The sequence below is a fragment of the Equus przewalskii genome, chromosome 3, assembly GCF_037783145.1.
Source record: "Equus przewalskii isolate Varuska chromosome 3, EquPr2, whole genome shotgun sequence".
Taxonomy (NCBI): domain Eukaryota; kingdom Metazoa; phylum Chordata; class Mammalia; order Perissodactyla; family Equidae; genus Equus; species Equus przewalskii.
In genome coordinates this window covers 81,334,858-81,358,635 of record NC_091833.1, presented here as the reverse complement: position 1 = coordinate 81,358,635, position 23,778 = coordinate 81,334,858, and the positions used below count along the sequence as shown (strand labels likewise).

The window sequence follows — 23,778 nt, the reverse complement described above, 5'->3', positions numbered from 1 at the left end:
CATGTAAATTACGTTTAATGAGGGATGTGAGTGTGTTTGAATGTATTTAATATAATGTGGGAAGGTGTCTCTAAGAGTACCTAAGTGCTTCGAGTCCAAAATTCTTTAAATGGGTATGCTCTAGTGTAGACAAGGTTTAAGGGACTAGGTAGTATTAAGCAGTCAGATATGAAGGAGCAGAACTCTAGAAAGGTCATTCTGGGAATTTACATATTGGCCAAACAGGAGATGCCAAGGCTTGACTGGAGTGGGGAGAAGACTGAGAATTCTGACCTTGCTCCTGGTGCATCAGGTCCTAAATCTGGCTAGAAACAAGGGGGTATCTCAGGGGATGCTTATGAAACCAGAAAACATGCCTGGACTCTAAGATTCCAAATCTGAAGGACACGATATAATTCCAAATCTGCTACTTCCTGATTCCTAAATTGGTCAGGAGTGGCTCAACAACCAGGGCAGGATTAATCTTGGGGGTGAGTCAACCCAATGGGGAAAGTTGCCAGATAACTCAAAAAGAGGTAGAAGAAACCAGGCCAACACATCCACCTCTCAGTTTGGGGCTCTAACTCTTCAAGGGGCATATAAGCATACTGGAAACTACTGAGCAGAGAAAAGATTCACAGACCTAGTGTATCCTGGGGAGGACCAGAGCCTGAAGAAGGAAACATTGAAAGGGATCATGAGAGGTATCCTCAAAACTGGGAGGTGTTATCATGTAGAAAAGGTACTGGGTTTGTTTTCTCTTACCACAAGGTGTAGACAAGGATCAAGTGGTGAATGCTCTCCAAGAAGACGAATCTTTGCTTGTTATAAGGACTTATTTTCTAATGACTACCTAGAAACCTAATTAACTATTGAGTTGGCTGAGAAAATAGAGAGATGGCCATCCCTAGGGACTGAGTGATCACTCGAATGGTGAGTTGTCAGGTAGGAGTCAAAAGTCAAACATGAAGTGGATTGTTGCATAGATTTGTACGTATAGCTTCTTAATACTGTGAGAATCCTTTAAAAATCTGGCTTCCATAGTGTGTTTGCTGCTTCTTAGGACATCACAGAGGTAAAGAGATATCTAAGAAAGGAATACAAAGTAGCCTTTAGAATAAGTGTTACAGCAGGTTTGGAGTCACTGGAAGGATTAGACCCACTTGGCTTTCTTATCTACTCCTGAGATGCATCATTACCAATATCCAGTAACCTTGTAATGGAAAGGATCTACACAGTTATAGGAGAAGAGATATTGATAAATTCCTAATATTTCTGCCCTCCTGTGAAAATAGTATGAGGAATTAGGGAGTGGAAGACTACTAAATTTATTTCAATAGGTCATTTTCTAACCAGAAAGGAAATGTTGATCATGAGGGTGACTTCAATTGGTGCTAGTAATGACTGACATAAACAGGAAGGGAAAATATTGGCTCCTATAACTGGACCAGCCACTCTCCACTCAGCATTTCTTGTTTGCAAACAGCTAAAATAGAGAGGGAAATCTCTCCTGCAACTTTTGAGCACATGTCCTGGGTTTCTCTAGAACTGGACCAACTTGGATCACGTACCTATTTCCAAGCAATTAATTTGGCCATGGGACTGCTATGACCTAATTGTCTTAGATTTGGGTTATTGCCTAACCCTGAGCCAGTCATCATAGCAAAGGGGATGATATTTTAACAATTGGCCTAAGTCAATCACGCCTCACACCATGAAGCTTGAGATGAGGCTATGGCTTCTCCACAAAGGGAAATACATTTATTAATGCCCACTCATGGATTAGAAGCTAAATCTCTCCATTATCTAAAACACAGTTAAGAACAATTTTAGACCATCCTCCCAGAACTATTCAGCACTGTGTGGAGTAATTTTTATTTCCAGATTAGAAAATGCATCCAAAATAGAGTGTTTCAAATAGCAAGGAGGAACACTAACATCCAGATACTTCTACATTTGTACCAGCTTCATGCATCTTTATCCATTGACATCAACTTAATTTTATCTGCACTTTCTGCACCAGTCCCCAGGGGCTGCGAGGAAATTTTGAGAACTTCTGTGTAGTTATTGTTGCTAGGAAACAGCATCTTTAGTATCCAAGTGTTCTAGCTTTGAGATGCTGTATGAAGTCACTGGTTCATAAAGGAAAACCTTTGGCAAATAGGTTGTTTAGGTGCGTAAACTGATATTCGCTTTCTGTGGCAAAATATTCTTGCCTAACCTTTCAATAATAGTGTATTTCTAGGCCTCTATTTTTTCCTTTGGATCCAGCTGCCATGATTGCTCCCATGAACACTCAAGCATCTACCCGAAAAAGAGTGAGCATTCTTTTCTTTCCCAAATCACCTATAATTATCTCAGTGCTTTGAACACTAAGCTTAATGGGTTTTAGTTAAACAAAGTGCAAGTGATCTTGGAAATATAGACCCAGACTACTGACTATATAAATTGTTGAATACTGTTAAAATTTGCATTGATTGATAGCCATATTCTAGCTCTCTTATTGTGCATCACATTGAAGTGTTCTGCATTCGTCAGAAGTGAGAGATGATGAGAGGTGCTGTTTTGGCTCACCCGCTGTCTTCTCCCCTCTCTACCTCAAACTGAAAACCATCTCTGGACTCTCAACTCTAGTCGTTGCTTACATGTTTCTCCCCTCAGATCCTATAACTCAAAGATGACCTTGAGGTTGTAATTTACTACCTAGTAAACTAAATGAACAGGCAGCTTTCTCCATTTCCTTGGTGCCCAGACCCACCTGTAAGGCCCCTCTGAGGACAATCATCATAATCAAGGCATGAATCCAGCTCAAGAATGCTACCAAATAAGTTACCTATATCAGGTTACCAGTTTGGGACAATAAATTTAAAACTCTTAAACAGCAAACAATATTCAACAATTCATTTATTCAAAAATATGTACTGGATACTTACATAGAATCTTTCTAGGCATCAGGAATTTTTTTAATGAATAAAATAAGGTGCTTGTTTCTAAAAACTTATAATGAGGGATGGAGGAGACAAAAGCAGAGATAAACAAAATGATATGTAAACAGATGAAATATTTCCTTGATAAGATGTGCTGTGTAACTGATGAGATTCCATCAGGAAAGCAGGAAACCACTCAAGATTTTTCAAAAAGGAATTTAATAGAGAAACTTAGTTACAAAGATTGGAAGAGCAAAAGAAGGAGGGATAAAAGGATGCTGAAGGAGAAAAGCCAGAAGCCGCTAAGAGCCCTGTGCTAGAGGCCATGAGTCTGAATCAGCTGGATCCTATTAGACAAACTGTTCGAGTTGTTTGTGGAGTTGCCAAAAGAGGTGCTGTGAGAGTCTGAAACACCCCACTGCCCTGGCAGCCATCACCAGCAACTGCGGCACTACCGCACTGCCAGAGCCAAATCAAGAGCCTCCCCTCCCCCTCACCTTCTAATCTTCAGGCAGCTCTTCCTAGGGACAGCACCTAACATGAAGCCAGGAGATGTGGAGCCCAGCCCCAGCAGTACAGAGCAAGGTGTAGAAAGAGGGATAGGAGGCACAGAAACAGCAAATGAATGGCTGGTATAAGCCACAGCAGAGGTTGTGATGAAAAGCTCTGGTAATCCCAAACCTGGAGCAAATAATTCTCCCCTAAAAGAGAAATAGAGTGTAATGATCTAGTTTCTGTTACAGATAACAGAAGCCCGTTTGGCTAGCTTAAGCAGGAAGAGATTTAATTTAGGGAAGTGGTGCTTACAAAATTAATGGACTAAAGTTGTAGGCTCTAGGCTGGGCCCAGAACCACATGCCGACTGGCCCTCCAAGGGTACTGACTGGTAGCTCCATCCCAGTCAGGAAGCTGGTAATCAGGTAGCTTCATCCACCATGTTGACTCCAGGACCACGGAAAGCTAAAATCAGAACTCCTGGTTCCAGAGCGATGTGTACTGTTTGAGCTGCACCAACAAAATGAGTGCCTCAAACACCATCTCTGACATCACTTACTCCATCTAATCCAGGGAACCTAAATCATATCCACAACCTTAGTTGCAAGGGAATCTGGAAAATGTAGTTTTTAGCTTTCCTAAAGATGAGAATACATGCTAGGAGAAGTCAGTCCACAGAATACCTGCCACAGAAGGATTCAGAAAGGAATTTTCTGGTGAAATATGTAACATTTGAGGTGAAATTGCAAGCTCCAAGAGGGCTGGAGCCACATTAGTTTTATTCACACTGTACCCCCAGTACTTTCCCACCACCTGAGACATAGTCAGCACTCAATAAATCTACTCATTGAATGAGTAGAGACACACACATAGGTTAGTACCTTGTTGTCAGGTTATGGTTGGTAGCACAGAGCCAGGAGTCCTGATCACGAGAAGCAAGAATGCAATATTCTACAAACTTTCATTGGATACTGACTATATCCTGGGAACACAGTGCATATGCTTGATAACGAGATACAAAAATTAACGAGAACCAGTCCCTGACTTCAAGTTGCTCAAAGCCTGGTGGGAGAAAAATAGATAAGCCAAGGAAAATTCAACATGGTTCCACGCTTTGTTCAAGGCAAGCACATAGTCGAGGTGATGAAAGTCAGTCAGAACTACTTGCCTTAGGTATCTGCCTACACTTCCTACACACCATCATGGCTACCTAATCACTTTACTCTTCTGGGCCCAGTTTTACCTTTGCATACAAAAATCTTTGAAGATTTTATAGTGTTTGTATATATTCAACTTTGCCCTGTAAAGTCCAGTGTTCTTGCTAAAAGTGAGTTGCTTATTGAGTAAATTTCATGAAGTAAATCATGTTCCCACTGACATCATCCTACCTTTATCTTATTCTCTCTGTATGTTATTCGCCCTACATGTTATTTCCTCTGCCAGGCAGGCCTGCTCCACCCATCCGGCCAAATCTTCTGCAAACCCATCTCTAACTCCCGCGGGTCAACAATTTGCCCAGACTGCTGTTAGACCATGACCTCTTGAAAAACAGGGCCAAGTCTAACCCACTGCACATACTCAGAGCCTAGAAGAGTGCTTGGCACATAGTTAGCACTCAAAATATGTGTGTTGGATTGTTGAATATAGTTTTCATTGATTTGCCTTGCCAGATTAGAGGTGGTGGTGTTCTGTGCTTCAGCAGGGATCCTGATGGATAGCTAGGAAGATGAGAAGTTGGATCCAAAGAAGTTGTTCCTGGCAGGTAAAGCAAAGACATCATGCTAGAGCACTCAAGAAGCGAAGTGAGCAAGCAGGTGCTGTTGATGGGCAGCCCTGAACACAGAAGCTGTGTTCTATCAGCCCTGTTTTTCACTCCTTACCAGAAATAGCCCATCCAAGGGCCATAAAGTTAATGCCATCATAGGCATAATGACGTCAAAAGCTCTAGGTAAATCCAGCCCCAAACTAGGACAAGAGCAGAGGTTCATGTTCAAGCTTTGATCTATAAATAGTGTTTCTCTCCACAGAGAATCTCTATATACTGGGTTTAAAAAATTCCTCCCTAACAAATACTTACAGTTCAAATATTCTGTGTTGCCAACTAAAAGCAAAATCATGTGCAGTCTAGCTCAGAACAGGACAGCTATTCATTTGTGAAATGTGAGGAGCCTAACAAGAACTGGCCTGAATGAAAGAGCACCCCAGGCCCGTATAAAGGTGAGCAAAGAGTATGCCATATGCTCATCTAAAACCCACTCCCAATCACGTCAGACAAGAAGAGAGCTTTAAATTTGGGCTATATTGTCTTTGCTCCTTAAAGGATTTTTTTATACTAAATTTACTTATTTTGATTCCATCTATCTTTATGAAAAAGTTTACCTCTCATGCCATCTTCCTAAATAGATGTTACCGAGGCATTTTTCATCATACCAAAAAGGTCCATGGGAGAAATTTCTCTCAGGTCTGGCATCAGCACTTCTTCTTCCAAGACAATTGGTTTGTTTTTATCCCATGGGCATTGCAAATTTTTTAACTGATCCGATTTGTGTTACTTAATAGAAAGGCACTTTTACGACTCTGAAGAGAGACAGGTTCAGATAGTCCTGGAAGCCCATTTCCTCCTACCTGTTAGGAAGCAGACTCAACAGATCTGAGCTAACTCCACAGGAGCACTGGCTGGTCCCAGATGCAGAGTTCCTAAGGCTATATCTTTCTGACAAGGCCATCTCCAGCTTACCCTCACTTGCTGGGAATTTCCTCTCCAGCTCCCAGGCTGTCTTCAAAATGAATTTCTAGACCAACTGAACTCTGTTTGACTATGCTATATTTCTTGTTTGCAGATGGCTATACAACTGACGACATTGAGTTTTACTGGAATGGAGGAGAGGGAGCAGTGACCGGAGTTAATAAAATTGAGCTTCCTCAGTTTTCAATTGTCGACTACAAGATGGTGTCCAAGAAAGTGGAGTTTACAACAGGTGAGGATGTTTCCTCCAAAATGAATTAGGGGCACTGTGAAAGGAAGAAGATGTTTCCAATCAAATGATGATCTGATTGTTTTCTTTTTTTTTCCCCCAATTCAGGGGCATATCCACGACTGTCACTAAGTTTTCGTCTAAAGAGAAACATTGGTTACTTCATTTTGCAAACCTACATGCCTTCCACACTGATTACAATTCTGTCCTGGGTGTCTTTTTGGATCAACTATGATGCATCTGCAGCCAGAGTTGCATTAGGTAATGCATTCCCAGACTTGCGGAGAGCTGGTGGGATGTAGCTTCAAACAACCAACCAATCCTGCCCTGGTGGTCTAGTGGTTAAGACTGGGTACTCTCACAGCCGTGGCCCCGGTTCATTTTCCAATCAGGGAACCACACCACCCATCTTTTAGTTGTCATACTGTGGCAGCTGTGTGTTACGGTGATGCTGAAAGCTATGCCACCAGTATTCCAAATGCCAAGAGGGTCATCCATGGTGGACAGGTTTCAGTGGAGCTTCCAGACTAGACAGACTAGGAAGAAGGACCAAGCCACCCACTTCCAAAAATTAAGCCAAAAACATTATGAACAGCAGTGGAGCATCATCTGAGATGGTGCCAAAAGATGATGGTGCAAAAGATCGAGCAGGGTTCCACTCTGCTGTACACAGGGTCTCTAGGAGTCAGAATCCACTCAAGGGCACAAACAACAAAAAACCAACCAATGTTAGGAATTATAGGCAAAGGCTTCTCTCATAACAAGCCAAAGAATGAGATTACCATTGACAATAAAAGATCTAAGTGTTAGTACTTACAGAGTGAATGTTTTACAATGTAATATCTTTTTAGCATTTACCAAATTTTAAAAAATCTTGGAGTACGTTAAGCACTATACAAGTGTTTCTTAGAGTATATTTTTGAGTTCTCATTACGCTAATTTTTCCTAACTTTGTGAAAATTTCTTCTTTGATCCCTGCTTTTTACAGTGGCGAACATTTACAATATATTATTCTCAATGGACTTGGAGAAAGCTACACCATGCGACTATTAACAAGTTTTGTCAATTATTGGGAAATACTATCTTTCGAATATTAACTAAAATTAAATAGTATCGATCTGAGTCTTCCTTAAATGAAGCTCACTGCACTTGAATAAGGCACAGACAATTCATCAGCTGTATTAATGATCCGTGATCAGGACAGAATAAAAATGGTTTCCTTCCTGGTGGAAAAAACATCAGAATTAATCTTGCTATGGTTAAGTAATTGCTGCAAGCTGAAAGGCTATATTTGAGACTTTTAAAGGGTTCCTTAGGAAGTTAGAATACGTAATGTCTGTTTGATGAATCTGGGCATTTGTAGGTCTGCCTCGTTATTCGATCCTGGAGCCATTTCAGTTATCACTTTCTGGGGCCTATTCACACACACGCACACACACGCAAATACAAAAGAGCATCTTTCTGGCTAAGCTGACATCTACATCGTTTCTCTTCTGAGACTATCCAATTGGGTTAGATAATCAGCATATCCTTTCACACCTAGACTAATTCTCATCTCTACAGCTTATTTCTAATGACTGAGTACATAATGCTCACAAAGTTCACTGCTGGCAGTCCCTTGTCAACCTTTGAACACTCCAAGGCTAAGAAAAGTGAACAGTTTATCATATCATACATATATGTCTGCACATATTATGTGAACGTGAACATGAGTGTGTATATGCTATAGTTAAGGAAAAGACATTGGATGATGTCCACAGTAGGGAGTAACAATTGTCAAGGTCATGAATTGTGGTTCTATTTACACTTCTATCTTCAAAGCTAATGATATTTTGATTAGAGATGTCTGTACATAAAGATACTGACATAACTTCTTTGAAATATAAAACCTGTGATATTTTAAAACTTATCTAAGTAAAAAAGACACTCATTTACCAACACTTTTTGCTTAAAAATTTAAAACAAGGAGTGGCCAGCTCTGTGACCAAATAGTTAAGTTTGCACACTCCACTTCAGCAGCCCAGGGTTTCACTAGTTTGGATCCTGGGAGCGGACTTGGCACTTCTCATCAAGCCACACTGAGGCGGCATCCCACATAGCACAACCAGAAGGACCTGCAACTAGAATATATAACTATGTACTGGGGGGCTTTGGGGAGAAGACAAAGGAAAAAAAAAGAGAAGATTGGCACCAGATGTTAGCTCAGGTGCCAATCTTTAAAAAAAAAAAATTTAAACTAAGGAATAGAAGCAGAAATGCAATTAGCGGACTCGTAAATGAATCGTTTGTTTCTGTCAGGGACATTAGCTAGAATTATATTAGGTGAAATTTAAAATTTTATTCAAAGAAATAGTAAGACCACAGATGACGGCATTTCACATCAGTCCAGCACATTTGAACTCATCACTGATCTGAACCATTTTCACTTTTCACATGATTGTCCTGACTTCCTACATTATCTTTTCTCCTGAAAGTTAAATAGTCAAATTAGAGAATCTTATTCTTCAATAATCTGATTGGCAAATGAATGCTAAACTAGTTTTTTCTCTTTTCATTTTCTACCTTCCACTCCCTTTGCCAGCTTTCCTTTGTCTTAATATGCATTTCATACTTCTTGTCTTTATTGTTAAGAGCTGCCATCAAGTTTCAGATTTTACTTTCTCATCATTCTGCTTTTATTTTAAATGGCATTGTGTAACACCTCCTTGCTTTGTTGCCCCTAGCTGAACAATCTACAACAAAATAACTAATCTCAGAATTTCTGTTTACTCAGCTATCAATTGGGAATAATACACCTGCCCTAATCCTACTCAGCAGTGTGTTATGACAGCCATATAAGATAATCTGGAACTGTGTTTAAAACTGTAAAAACACTACAGATATGTGTAACGTTAATAATGGAGCACAAACTATCTATGTGAGATTCCAAATTATTTTTCACTTCTTGTTTTTCCCAATTATCATTCCATCATCACCATCTCAACACAAAATATTATGCAGGCATGCAAACATATTGTTAAGAATGTAATGTTTGACTCTAGGGAACTAATTCCTTCTGGTCTCTGGAATCAAGCAACTAGAGATAATGTTTGAAAAACGAAAGCAACAAGATCATATTATGTCTAAAAAAATACACAAATCAAATATTTCATACAAATCATGAACTTTTTTTTTTTAAAGATTGGCACCTGAGCTAACAACTGTTGCCAATCTTCTTTTTTTCTTTTTTTGCTTTTTCTCCCCAAATCTCCCCAGTACGTAGCTGCATATTTTAGTTGTGGGTCCTTCTAGTTGTGGCATGTGGGACGCTGCCTCAGCATGGCCTGATGAGCGGTGCCATGTCCACGCCCAGGATTCGAACCGGCGAAACCCTGGGCCGCCTGCAGTGGAGCGCGCCAATTTAGCCACTCGGCCGCGGGGCGGCCCCGCCCCCCCCTCCCCCGAGCTCTCTTATTTGCTTCTTCCTTTGGTGTTGTCTCACGTGAACGGTACATTATTATTTTAAAAAGCAACACTGACTTTGTGACCTGGATGTATTATAGACTCATACAAAGGAAAAAAAAAGAGAAGATTGGCACCAGATGTTAGCTCAGGTGCCAATCTTTAAAAAAAAAAAAATTTAAGCTAAGGAATAGAAGCAGAAATGCAGTTAGCGGACTCGTAAATGAATCGTTTGTTTCTGTCAGGGACATTAGCTAGAATTATATTAGGTGAAATTTAAAATTTTATTCAAAGACTATATAGGGAGCCTGCAGCTTTCTCTTTCAAAATGTCTGCCCTTTTTGCCCAGTGGTTTATTGCATTACTGCCATCATTTAGGGGCACGAATAATGGAATGTCATCTGTCCTCTCGATCTTAAAGAGGGCGACTTAAGAAGTGCATTCAGCTAAGCTGTGTCTTTCCGTTTCATAGGCATCACCACGGTGCTGACAATGACGACCATCAGCACTCACCTCAGGGAGACCTTGCCAAAGATCCCTTATGTCAAAGCGATTGATATTTACCTGATGGGCTGCTTTGTGTTTGTGTTCCTGGCTCTGCTGGAATACGCCTTTGTCAATTACATCTTCTTTGGAAAGGGACCCCAGAAAAAGGGAGCTGGTAAACAAGACCAGAGCGCCAATGAGAAGAACAAGCTGGAGATGAATAAAGTCCAGGTAAGGTATTAAATATTCCTAAAGATTCTTCCAACATTTATCAGCAGCATGGTGCTCAGAGCTCTTGTAACACAAAAAAAAAAAGTATAAAATATTAGTTCTTCTTTAATAAGACTCAAACAACCCCTCATTTTACATATTCAAGAACTGAGGATTGAAGAAGTTAGGTTGCAGGTTACATAGATTAATAACATACTGGGGCCTAAAAGTCAACCCCAAGTCCATTGTTCTTTATTCTAAACCTTATGGTTGTAAAACTATATGTAAAAGAATAATGCCAGATCTGCTTGATAAATAAATGAGAGAACTAAAGTGAATAAACTCCACCATTAAGCGGAAATGAGGCAATATAGCACAGTGGGTACAACCACAGACTGGAATCAAATTGCCTGGGTTTGATCCCCAGCTCTGCCACTTACTGGCTTTAAAACTTCAAGTAAATCAACCTATGTGACTCTTTATCTAACCTCTGTTCTCCATGTCATCATCCAGAGAATGGAGATTATGATAGTACCTATCTCTCAGAGTTGTTGTAAAGACTGAACGAGGCTTTTTTTTTAAGTCTAGTATTTGGAACAATACCTGGAACACAGTAAGCACTCAATAAGTATTGGCTATTATTATTATATACAAGATACCGTTACTATTTTTCTTCTGTTTTACAATGGTGGATTTTGTGACATGCACTTTTACTGGGTAAAATTTAATTAAAATTAATGCTCTGTTTATTCTTTAAAAAAATCTCCGTAGCCTCTACTTCTATGCTATTTTTCACTGAAATCAACTTAAAATTATACACATTGAAATACTGTATCCACTAAAAATGGTTTTCAAGATGGTACACAGGGTGACGATGCAAATATTTTTTCAGTTGGGAGTTATACTGAGGGTTGGGGATACTGCTCTGAATGAAACAAATTTCTTGCCCTCGTGGAGTTGAGATTCTAACACAGGAAAACAGTCAACAAACACACAAAGTATCAAGAGGATAATTTCGGTTAGTAGTCAGGGCTATGAAGAAAGTAAAACAGAGTAATAGGCAAAAGAATGATTTGGGTCAGATCCAAGGTAACAGGGAACTTTGATCAGGTGATCAGGAAGACCTCTCTGAGGAATTGCCATTTGATCTGAGACCTAAGTGATGAAAAGCAGCTAACCATGCCATGTCCATTCAGGCAAAGGAAATTGCAAGGACAAAGGAATTGCTTGCTGTGTTAAAGCACTGAGGGAAGAGCAGTGTGGCAAGAGTATAGTAAGTGAGAGAGAAAGCAGAGCAGTATGAGATGTGGTTGCAGAATCAAGCGGAACCCAAATTATGTGCCTTCAAGGTGTATCTTCTCGCTCTTTAGTAGGATATCAAATTTGTATAAACACTGCCAAGAATTTCAAAAATTATAAGTGAAGAAAACATACAGATTCAGCCAAATGGTCAAAATTCAAAACAACGCATTCAAATAAATATTTACTCTTATGTGAAACACTATGGCTGTTGCTAAAGGAGAAGGAGTTGGCATGATATTTGCCCCTGAGAATCTCCTGATCTTGGTGGAGGAGGAAATTATACTCTTATGAGGTGACTGGATTATAAAATGAGACAGGACAGCGCCTAGCTTGAGGAGTATATCTAGGAGGAAGAAGTTTCCCATTGTCTGATTGTAACCATACCAGCTTTCCAAGTATTTTCGCAGTAGTTTTCACGGTCACCTCTTTTCTATTTTCATCCCCATCTCAGTTGTCTTCTAAACCCATTAGCTAGTCATCTGCATAGCTTGGAATGTGTGTTAATTGATATATCATGGGCGAAAGCCCTACATAAATAAAGTGGGTTACGTTCTCTGGTAGGAAACTTCCGAAGATATGCACTGAATGGACACTCAAAGACAGGTAGAATTTGGGAAGGTAAAAAGGAAAAACTGGGGCCTTTCAATTGGCTAGAAAAGCAGTGTTCTCTGGAGAGGTAATTAAATAGAAAGGTCAAGCAAGCTGAAATCTATCTATTCTGCTAAAATTAAAAGATTATAAAACAAACTTTAACCATACTCTTTGGGCATTTGCCTTGATTCCACCCCAGAATATGAGGACTTTTCTAAGGTGCTAAGGGACAAGTTAAGGCAGGAGGAAACGCTCACATGCCATTTCATAGCTGGATGTATAATACATACTGCTCTGAAAGGACTTCATGAGTGGCTAATAAATAAGTAAAGTGTTCCCACCTGACTGATCTTTATTTCATAAGCAGGCTGTTTGAGTAACACTGGGCTTAAACACAGTAAGATCTCATTGGATCTCAAATCAGGAATCTTTTACTCAAGGTGAAACGACTTTTTTTATTTGAATTCTAAAAGAAAGAGTACAAAAATCTCTCAATTGTCGGGAGATGAAACTCTTAAAAAAAGAAAAAAGGTGTTTTTATCCATGGGAAACTAGATTAGGAACTCCACAAATACTTTTCACAGAAACATAAGTGGACAAAGTTATGCTAAAAAGCAAAAACAAAAATCATCCTAAGATATGATGGAGCAGTTTGTATCAGACTGACCCTCCAATAGATTAAAAATTTCAAGCCCTGAGCAAAATTTTAAAAATCTGCTTGAAGACACAGGAGAGTAACTGAAACAAGCACAAATTAGAAGAGAATCAACCCTCACATGACGGGAACTACACTATGTGAAATCTGTGTTTGTACGGCTTTTCCACCCAGGATGCTCTCCAGTCTGGGGATGTGGGACAGCTAAACACTGCAGTTTTATTGGTCTAATGAATCAGAGCGTGGAGTTTGATACTTTCAGAGTTTCTGGAGATTTTTAGAAAGAAGTGAGCCACAGGGAAAGCTTAAAATCTGAGCATAAACTTCCCATGAACCCTTGGTTGATTCCTCAACTACAATTGTACGGGTAAAATGCCAAGAAGTTCAAAAGGGAAAAACAGCCAAAAGACTGGGGTAAAAAAAGCAAGGAATAGAGATTTCAGCTATTATCCACCATATCAAAGTCAGAGTTTGGAGTCTGAATCCAGCCCTTTAGGGCAGGTTGATAAATACATTAGGCTTTCCACTAAAACCCCAAAAAGATCACACCTTAGGAGTAAAGACTAAGTCACAAGAATAATTCCCTTAACTCTCCCTGAGTTAAGGGAAAAACTATAGTAGACTCACCCTAACGACACAGAAAACCAAGTCCCTGCACATTCTAGGTGATCTTTTAGTAATTAAACTACAGAACTACAAAACTCAACACTTTCCAGGGAAGGGAACATAGTCCAGAGTCTCTACAGTGCGTCGTCAACATACTAGGATAAAATTAAAAATTACCAGATATTAGAAGAACCAGGAAAATATGCCCATAGTCAAGAGAAAAAAATTTAGTTCATAGAAACAGAGCTGCAAAAGTCCCAGATGTTGGCTTAAAAAATGACTATAATTAATAATCATAATAACTATAATTAATACATTTAGAAGTTCATAGAAAATAGCCAAAAACTGGACACAATCAAAATATCCTATAGCAGGTGAATGGTTAAACAAACTGTGGTACATTCATACCATGGAATACCAGCCCAATATAAAGTAATGAACTATTGATACATGCAATGACTTGTGTGGATCTCAAGGGCATTATGCTTAGTGAAAAAGCCAATCTTAAAAGATTATATACCATATAATTCCATTTATATAATACTCCTAAAATAACAAAATTAGAGAGATGAATAGCAAATGAGTGGCTGCCAGGAGTTAGTGAGAGTGGTGGGGTTGGGGGAGATGGGTGCGATTGATTATAAAGAGGTAGCATGAGGGAGAACTTCGCAGTGGTTACATAGTTCTGTATCTTGATTGTTGTGCTGGTTACATGAATCTACACATTTAATAAAATTACATGGAATTATACACACTTTATACCAACGTCAGTTTTCTGGTTTTGATATTGTACAATAGTTAAGTAAGATGTAATCAATGGGAGAAACTGGGTGAAGGGTACATGGGACCTCTCTGTGCTATCTTTGCAACTTTCTAGGAATCTACAATAATTTCAAAATAAAAAGTTTAAAATAAAGTCCATAGGAAAAGATTAATACAATATATGAAGAGATGAGGAGTATCAGAAAAGGAATTGAAATTATAAAAAAGAACCAATGGAAATCATAGAATTGAAAAATTCTTAAGATGGATTAGCATCATATTTTGAACACAAAAGAAAGGATTAGTGAAATTGAAGGTAATATTGGCCTTCTCTCAATTTTTCCATTGCATCAGTTCTTATCAGAAATGCTACTACCTCAGGGATGCCTTAACTGACACCCCCACTGTTGGCTTATATTTGGTACCATTGTTATTTGTTCTCATGGCATGGTGTACTTTTCCGCCATAGGATTTAACCACAATAGTGAGTATATGTTTATTTGGGTAATTATTTTTTTAACATCTATCTCTCTGTTAGACTGCAAGCTTCCTGAAGATTGGCACCAATCCTTGTCTGTTATGTTTATTGTTCTTTCCTCAGTGGCTAGAACAGAGAAAAACCAGATAAGTACTTGTTGAATGAATAAATGCTAGATAGGCCTTGTTCATTCAAGGTGAGTTCTTAGATGCCACACCAGGTGTTGAGTGTTACGTCATAATGTTTTGTAAAATTCTTATATATTGATAAGTAAGAAAAAGTATAGTCCACTTCAACGTCTGCCTGTCCCAGACTTTCTTATTGTTTCTATCACTTTTTTTAACGTTTTTTACAGCATGTTTTATATCAAGCTTTGCTATTCTTTCTGAATCACAATGTCATATAACATCAGATAGACATAATCTTCAAAGGAGTGCTCTGGCTTAGATTTTATAAACTTCTTCATATTTAGATGGAACCCTAATGCGGTGTTATCATCTCAGGCAATTTATAATCATCCCGGCAGCTGCTTAGGTTTTCCAGTTCCTAACTTTCTTCTCCTCTTCTAAAACCAGAGGCTCAGACAGACAATGTGTCAGTAAAAATCAAGGGTATTACTTCATCTGTTCAGTGTATCATCTCCAGCCATTAACATAATAATGCAAACTGTGTGGCGTTTAAAAATGCTATTCCCTGGTTAAATTAAAAAATAGAAAACTATATGGGATTTTTCCTACATATAATGGTTGGATGATCCTCCTCGTTCCTTTTAGATACTTGTAAACAATTGAATTCGAAAGACATATGTGCTGTGGTGGCAGACAAGTTTCATTTGAGGGATCCCTAACATTTGCCCTGGTACCCTAGAGCACAGAGAGGTGTTGATCATTTATTACACATTACCTTTGATAGCCTTGGCTGGGCAGTCATGTCATGGGGTATCTGTACTAAAGCTCCAAAAGTGCTTGCTCTGTCTTGATTTATGTTTCCACCAGCTGCACTGAAGCATCTTTTTATATGAGTACAGATGCTGAATCCAGACATTAGGAGAGTTTCGACCTCCACGGTGATAAAGACTGTAGATTCATGAACCCCTCAGGTATCATTTGAAACTAGAGATAGTATTTAGAGTTTTGAAAGATAGATTTCACAGCACAACTAGGCTGTTTAAGTGAGTTACTTCTGGGCCACCTTTATACTAATCCAGAACATATATGGTTGTATCTGTTTGCCGCAATGCCTGCCCATTTGCAAATAGATCCCCCTAAGATGGAATGGTTGCATGGGCAGTCTGTGATCAGAGACTGATTCAAAATCATTCTAAGTCAGGGCGCACACCAGTGGAATCTGCCAAAGATTCATACCAAAAGTGCAGTTGCAACCCCAACTGTCAAGAAATAGAATTTTTCCCCTCTGAATCAGATATTAATGCTGTAATCTGTGCTCTTTCCTCCCATATCGTATTCTCAGTGGTGAGTCATAGACACTTTCAAACATCTATACTTTCCGACAACTTTTTAAATGTAAATCAGCTCTGTACTGTGATTAATTCCAGTATACAAAATACGTGTGAAGACAGGCATCATAAAGGTAAACAGCTCTCTCCTAAGTCCAGCTTGGAACAGCTCAATAACCTATGTTAGCCTTTGAGACTGGGCCGGCTCCCACATCACTACCTCACCCTCAAGCCAACTGGGACACTGCCCTCAGCCTTTGATGAAACTTTAACCATTCTGAGTTAGCATCTTGGATTCTGCAGAAATCCAGGCAAGACCTTTGATTTCTAATGATAGCTTGTGTTAACAGTTCATGAACCTCTTTAGCCTTCAAGCCCCTGCCCAAATCTGGCTTGGTCCACATTTTGTTCTCTAGTCTTGGTTTAATCTGGTTAACCTCCAGTCTTCAGCAGTCTTATTTTCCTTTCCGAGAATCTCAAAATCTCTCTCTCTCTCTGTCTCCCTCTCTCTCTTTCATTTTCTCTCTGGCTTCGAGAGTCCATTTTCTTTTACTCCCAAACAGCTAGGATTCTTTTGTGAATGAGAAAGAAATTGGACTTAACTGGCTTAAGAAAAGAAAGGGGCTGGGAGGGTTTGGCCCACACAACTGAAAGGTTCAGGCATGGTTCTAGTTTCACATGTGGCCATATACAGATGTTCAAACAGTATCATCAGAAAGCATCTCTTTTCATCTCTTAATTATGCTTTCTGTTATATTAGCTTTAATTTCAGTAAACTTTTCGCTCATGATGGTCCCAAAGCTCCAAGTTTATAGTGTCAGAGCTCTCTACAACCCTAGCACAAAAATATTCTCTTATACCCAATAGTCCCAACAGAAAAAAAGTCAGGATGCAGTCTTTTTGGACCAACTTTAGTCATATCCTCATGGAGAAATCACTCCCTCTGAGCAGGAAGATAGAAAACACTAAACGCCCACCTCTGGGTCATGTGCCTGTCCCCAGAGCCTAGAAGATGCAATCAGCCCACTTCAACCACACGCACCAAAGGAATGTCAGGCCAGTGTTGTCAGAGGAAGGTTGAATGGAATCAGAAAGGTCAAACCAATAGGCATCCACTACAGCCTGTCTCAGACTCTTTGCCTAAAGGAAAATATCTTGACTTCTTAAGATGGGATCCAAGAACCGCTGTGATCTCCTTCCGCTTTCCTTTCCTGCCTCATACTCCCTCTCCCCTTCACCAACACACTCTTTGCTTGAGAATTAAAACTCACAGCTTTACCAAATTACCATGTTTTCACTCTTTGGAACCTTTGTTTGGCTTGTTCCCCAGAACTCACCTCTTGACTGATGCCTTCCCTTGCTCCTCAGGCTGTTGGTGCTCCTCCTGGAGCTTTCCACAGCACTCTATGCTTACCTTTATTTTTTTTTAATTTTACAAATATTTAATGAGTTCATTCTATACGAATACTCTATGTATTGGAGATATAGCCAGCGATTAAGAAAACAAAAGCTTACACTTGGATGGGAGAGACAGACAGTGAACATCACACACAAATACATCACACACAAACAATGAACGTCACACACAAATACACGTAGAATGCCAGGCAATAATAAATGCTAAAGAATAATAAAGTAGGCCTGAAATGAAGATAGCGTATCTTCCTTCTTTGGTGTTGCAATGCCTATCCCAGAGGCTAGCACAAATCAGGCACTTAAATGACTTTTAAAATAATAAAGGAACTAATGAATTAATTACAAAACCAAACAGACATGGTCTTAGAATTCATGTGTGATTGGGAACTTTTTTCCTATTATATTCCTATTGTTACAAAAACAAATTTTTAAAGCATTTCCCAAATTGAGAACTGTTTGAAACCTCTCAAAATTAAATTATATATATAATAAACATTTTCTAAAGGTGGACATTTATTTAACTAGGAACAGTCAGTGGTAACAATATATGCGTGTTATTAATAGATTGTTTTCAACCTGTGTTGATACTTTGTGACCCTAACATATCTTTTCTCAGCAATTCCCTTCCCTTGAAATCCCTGTATTAGAATATAAGGAGATTGATAACTCCGCTCTGCCTTTAACTCATAATCTTCTCCAGTCGGGAGGAATAAAGTGTAGAAGTCCAGTGATTGTCTTGGGAGACGTTGGCTAATGCGGTAAGAAGATTCTACCTAACGTGATATAGTAACAAGGACCTATCCACTTAGGTGTAGTATTCCACAAGCCCCAAGACATTCACACACATATCAACATCACACATCCTAAGTATCTCCTTTTCAGCTATGGGGAAAGCAATCATTACTCTGGCCATAATCACTCTTTTCTATACTTGAAGAGCAAAACATTACTGATGACATTTCGGATGAATATTTTAAGGAGATTCACTGAAGATGAATCTGAAAAATTCCTTTATTTGCATCATTCAGAATTGAATGAATTTTCTGGTTATAATACATTTTATATTTAACTGTAAAAAGCACTCATCTCAAATGTCGAGATGCCCTAAGCAATCAGTGTTTTGTCCATGTAAAAAATGCCCCAATTTATAAAAGTTTCTATTTTCTTGTTTCCATCATTCTCTGCTCAAAGTTCAATAAATTCCCACTAACATCAACTTAAGAAATTATTCCCTAACCTTAATGTCATGTATTTCTCAGGCTTGAACTGTGCATATTGGAATTAATTCTCAGTTTTCTGAAAATAAGGTAACTGCTTTATGGATTTTCTATCCGCCATGACTTCAACTAAAGGCCAGGTACACAAGAACCAACCCTTGGAATGCATGTACAAATGTAGACTGGGAAAACCTTAGTCTAGAAAGAAAAAGGCTCAAACCTGTATTTTTAACAAGTTTACTAATTGATTTGGATGCACAGTAATGTCTGAGAACCCAACCCTAGAGATTCCAGCCGTTCAGCATCTTTGGCCATTAAAACTCAAACAGAGATCAGAGAGATAGCTCCAAGTCTGAGTTTTCTCATTCTGCAGACATTTACTCAGTCCCTCCTTAGGACTATCTCGGGCTGGGTTCTGGAAGAGCAAGGGGGCTATACAGCGAGGAAGAACAAGAGTAACAAAAAAACAGCTGCCCTCCTGGAGCTTCCATTTCATTTGAGGTCATTGACAAATGTGTAAACAAATGCATGACATGATGGTGGATGATGAAAATTATGGTGAAGAAAGTGGTGAGAATCTAGCCAGGTAACAATCTGGGCAAGAGCATTCTAGGAGAGAGGAATAGCAAGTGAAAATGCCCTGAGGACTTAGGAACATGGAGGGACCAACGAAAGGCTGGTGTGGCTGGAGCAGAGAGTTCAAGGGGCAGGTTGGTAGGAAGTATGGGCAGGGGTGCATGCAGGAGCCAAATCACATGGTGCTTTGTGGATTCGGATGAGAAATTTGGATTTTATTCTATGTCTTGAGAAGTAGCTAGAAGATTTAAACAGAGGAGACATGGTCTGTTTTACATTTTAAAAGGATCTCTCCAGCTGCCATGTAAGGAAAAGACTACAGGGCTGCATTCCCGGAAAAAACACCAGTTATGTGGCCAAAGGTGATGGTGGGGAGAAGTGGTCAGAGTCAGGATGTATTTGAAATTAGAGCCATTAGGACCTGGTCATTCATTGGATGGGAGAATGAGGGAAAGAAAGGAATCCAGGATACATTTATCAACATGAGTAATGTCCTGGAAAATTGCCAATTGTTTCATTTTATCTTTGTCTTTTTCCTTCTCTATTTTCTGAATAATATAATATGTATTTGTTTAGATTTATTTGGGCTTATACTTAACCTTCTATTGCTTCTAGAAATGGTATTTAAGTTTCCACTTCTGCCACTAGTAGGCGGGACACGCAAAGAGACATGCAAATCATCTCCAGTGAAGAAGTCTCCCATCCTCCGTCCCCTCCCCCCAGCAAAAAAAAAAGGGATTCAGGAATTTGAGGCCAAGGGATTGAGGTTTGGCAGCCCTGATGAGAGCTGATGACTGACAGCAACATCACAAATGTGGCATGTTATGTGAGCGGGATAGGCAGATGGAGGATGTGGCTGTGTGGCTCTCTACAGGTGAAGGCAGCCATTCGCACTGAACAGCTCCATTAAGGACACTATAGGCTTCTGGAAGGCAGCTCATTCTGCAGCCAGCATCACTTCACTTGGCTTCCTACTCTACTTCAGAACTACTCAGTAAATATGAATCTAACTGAATTGGCTAGCAAGAAGGAAATAACTTTCTGTTTGCAAAGTAGATTGAGCCCCGAGGTATTTCTCAACAGGGCTTTAAAACTGCCACTGAAAACAAGATTATATTTATTCCAATTACACTGAAATGAGTTCTGCTATATTTACATATTGAAAATATCCAGGACAGTTAAATTCAGTGAGTGGCAGCATTTTTCACAGCCTAAGGTACTGTTTGAGAATGTTGAGGGCAGAGAGCAGGAGAGGGTGAGTGGGCTGGAAACGGGGGGGAGAAAGGCTAAACCCAGGCTAGAAAGTGACTGTGCACATTTGCTTAGGGTCCCTACCAAGGGAAGAAATACAGCCATCACATCAGTGTTTTCTGGACGTCAGTCACCCTCAAGATTTTTGCATTCCCCTTTGCATCAGTCAGAGTTCTCCAGAGAAATGGAACCGATAGAAGCAAAACCAACACATATACAAAAAGAGATTTGTTTTAAGGAATTGGCTCATGTGATGGTGAAGAATGGCAAGTCCAAAATCTGTAGCGCAAGCTGGAAACTCAGGTGAAATTTCTATGTTACAGTCTTGAGGCAGAACTTCTTCTCCAGAAAACTTCAATTTCTGCTCTTAAGACTTTTAAGTGATAGGATGAGGCACCTATATCATCAAATGGAATCTCCTTTAATTACAGTAACTGATTGAAAATGACAGTCACATCTACAAAATACCTTCCTGGCAACACCCACACTAGTGCTTAGTGAAACAACTGAGCACCACACACTTGCCAAGTTGACACATAAAATTAACCATCATGCCTTTTTACCACCTGTACTATCATTCATTCATTCATTCAATAGATAGCTATTGAATACTCTTATATACCAAGCACTTTTCTCAGTTTGGGAGAATCAGCAGTGAATAAGACAAAGCCCCTGCTACGTTTTCAGTGGGCCACTCAGGAGGAGGGACAAGTTGAAGAAGAGAGAAAACCAAGAGTGCTGCTCTGGCCATTTTAAGATTAAGATGCCTTTGAACATTCATGTATACGCTGTCTTTATAAGGTCCAGGAGAAAAAGGAAATGTGAATTACTTTGATTTTTTTCACTCATAATAGTGAAATAGAAGGATAAGTATAATGTTACAAAAAACATGCACAAAATCACCATTTAGCATGCTGGTTATATTTTTCTAAATACATTGAAAACAATATATACAGCTCTTTTGTTTTCTCCTTAATGCTACTCAAGTTTTAAAAATTCATTTGATGGGGTAAGAGGATATTATCTGTCTTCCTCAATAAAAATCTAAGTGCCAGGGCTGGCCCCGTGGCCAAGTGGTTAAGTTCGCGCGCTCCACTGCAAGCGGCCCAGTGTTTCGTCAGTTCGAATCCTGGGTGCGGACATGGCACTGCTCATCAAGCCACGCTGAGGCAGCGTCCCACATGCCACAACTAGAAGGACCCACAACTAAGAATATGCAAATATGTACCTGGGGGCTTTGGGGAGAAAAAGGAAAAAAAATAAAATCTTTAAAAAAAAAATGTAAGTGCCAATAGTTTAAGAACCGTGTCTGTTTTGCTCACTACTATCATCCCAGGACGGTTGTGTCCTCAGAATTTGAAAACAAGATATTGTGACGGATAAGCACTGCCTGCAGGAAGGAAGGAGAAGGTTCACCAGCCAGAAGCTGGATTGTCTCTCCCCATCTCAGGTCTCTATACAGGGAAATCCCAGGCTTTTCTTTATATGTGAGCCCCTCCAAGATTCGCCTTAGGTGAGCAGGCCTCAGGGAGATCTCAGGAGGGAAGATGAGCGAAAGGCTCAGCAGGTAAGGAGAAGGTGGTTCTCAAGGTCACAAGAGAGCAATCTTCAAAAAGGTTGCTGGAAAGAGAACTAATAACCTGAGTTTGAAAGAGGGCACAGTATTTGTCCGGTAAAACATTAAAACTTAATAGTAATTGTATTGAAGCCTTAACAGTAATTGTATTCATTTCCTCTCAGTTTAGGTTCAATATGCTCTAAACTTAAAAAAAAAAAAAAATCAGTGATGTTGGTTTGAGGAATATGTGGTTAATATAACGCAGTCATTTTCCCCAACATTAGATAGACTTAGCTCCCCAACCACTGGAACCACCAAACAATTGCAGGCCTGCCCCACCAATGCAGCAGGTTCAACAGACACATACCTAACTGGATTGCACCTTCTCTGGAAGCAGATCAGAGGGAGAGAAAAATCCAGAAGGCCCAGAGCCAAGTATGCCTGCCTCCTTCTTCCAAATGTACCAATCAGACAGGTTACTGGGGAGCAGTGAAAGAGGAGAAAGAAAAGAAGCTGGAAGTGTTCCTCTGGTAGCTTGTCTCCTGGGGATTGGAGTGGAAAGTCCCTTCCATTATGGCAACATGAGGAGTGGGGAATGATTATCCCACTGGACAGTTATTTCAACATCAGCAGTGCTTCAGGAAATCTGTTAGTCTGTGTCTGCCCTAGAAATCCAGTGTGTTGACATTTTCATTTGCCTCACTTCCTTTTGCTTCAAGGTTTTAAAATCTTTGATGTCTGGATCGTGTCCAATTCAGATGTTGATATTTCTAGACAACGTCTGACCATTGCAGAAGTTGAAACAATGCACAACACGGCTCCTTGCTGCTTCTGAAGATGTGAAAAACTGATGGCCACTACTCCATGGATATTATTTTTGGAAAGCTGTGCCAGCTGTGGATATAAGGATACCTTGGGTGTCCCTATATGGTTGAGGTGAAGGGAAAGGCACTCTTCTCCGAGGAGAAGGAGTTAGGGCGGAGCCAATCAGAAACTTGCCAATGTTAGCAGTGGCGAGGCTACCACACATCCACCTTACTGGGCAGCAAAAAGCTTGGAGGGTGGTGGATGAAGTCTCACACCTCAGAAGAAATGCTGGAGCACGCCGTCACATACACACACACTCTCTCTTTCTCTCTCTCTCTCTCAGAGTCTATAAGACCAACTTTTAGGACAAGTCCTAGGCTGTTTAGAAGAAAGACTGGAGATGGGCAAGAACTGTTATGTGACATTTCTTCAATTTTCCTAATAAAGGACATGGTAATTTTGATTTAACTCTGCAGTAGTGAAATCAGATTTCATGGGTCATTGCAGAATTGGATTCGTTATTTTATATGTCAAACCACTTAAAGCTATGATTTCTAGCTCAATGACAGAACATTTTGAGGGATTTGCAC

General features: G+C 39.7%; 1 protein-coding gene across 1 annotated transcript in view; it reads left to right on the top strand.

Annotated features, from left to right (window-relative positions):
• GABRB1 (gamma-aminobutyric acid type A receptor subunit beta1) overlaps positions 1 to 23,778 on the top strand; it is a 362,353-nt gene that overhangs the window by 323,557 nt on the left and 15,018 nt on the right. Inside the window, exons 6-8 of the mRNA XM_008521485.2 lie at positions 6,242 to 6,379; positions 6,485 to 6,637; positions 10,290 to 10,534. Coding sequence (XP_008519707.1) covers positions 6,242 to 6,379; positions 6,485 to 6,637; positions 10,290 to 10,534 — 536 coding nt within the window. The remainder of the gene's footprint in view (positions 1 to 6,241; positions 6,380 to 6,484; positions 6,638 to 10,289; positions 10,535 to 23,778) is intronic.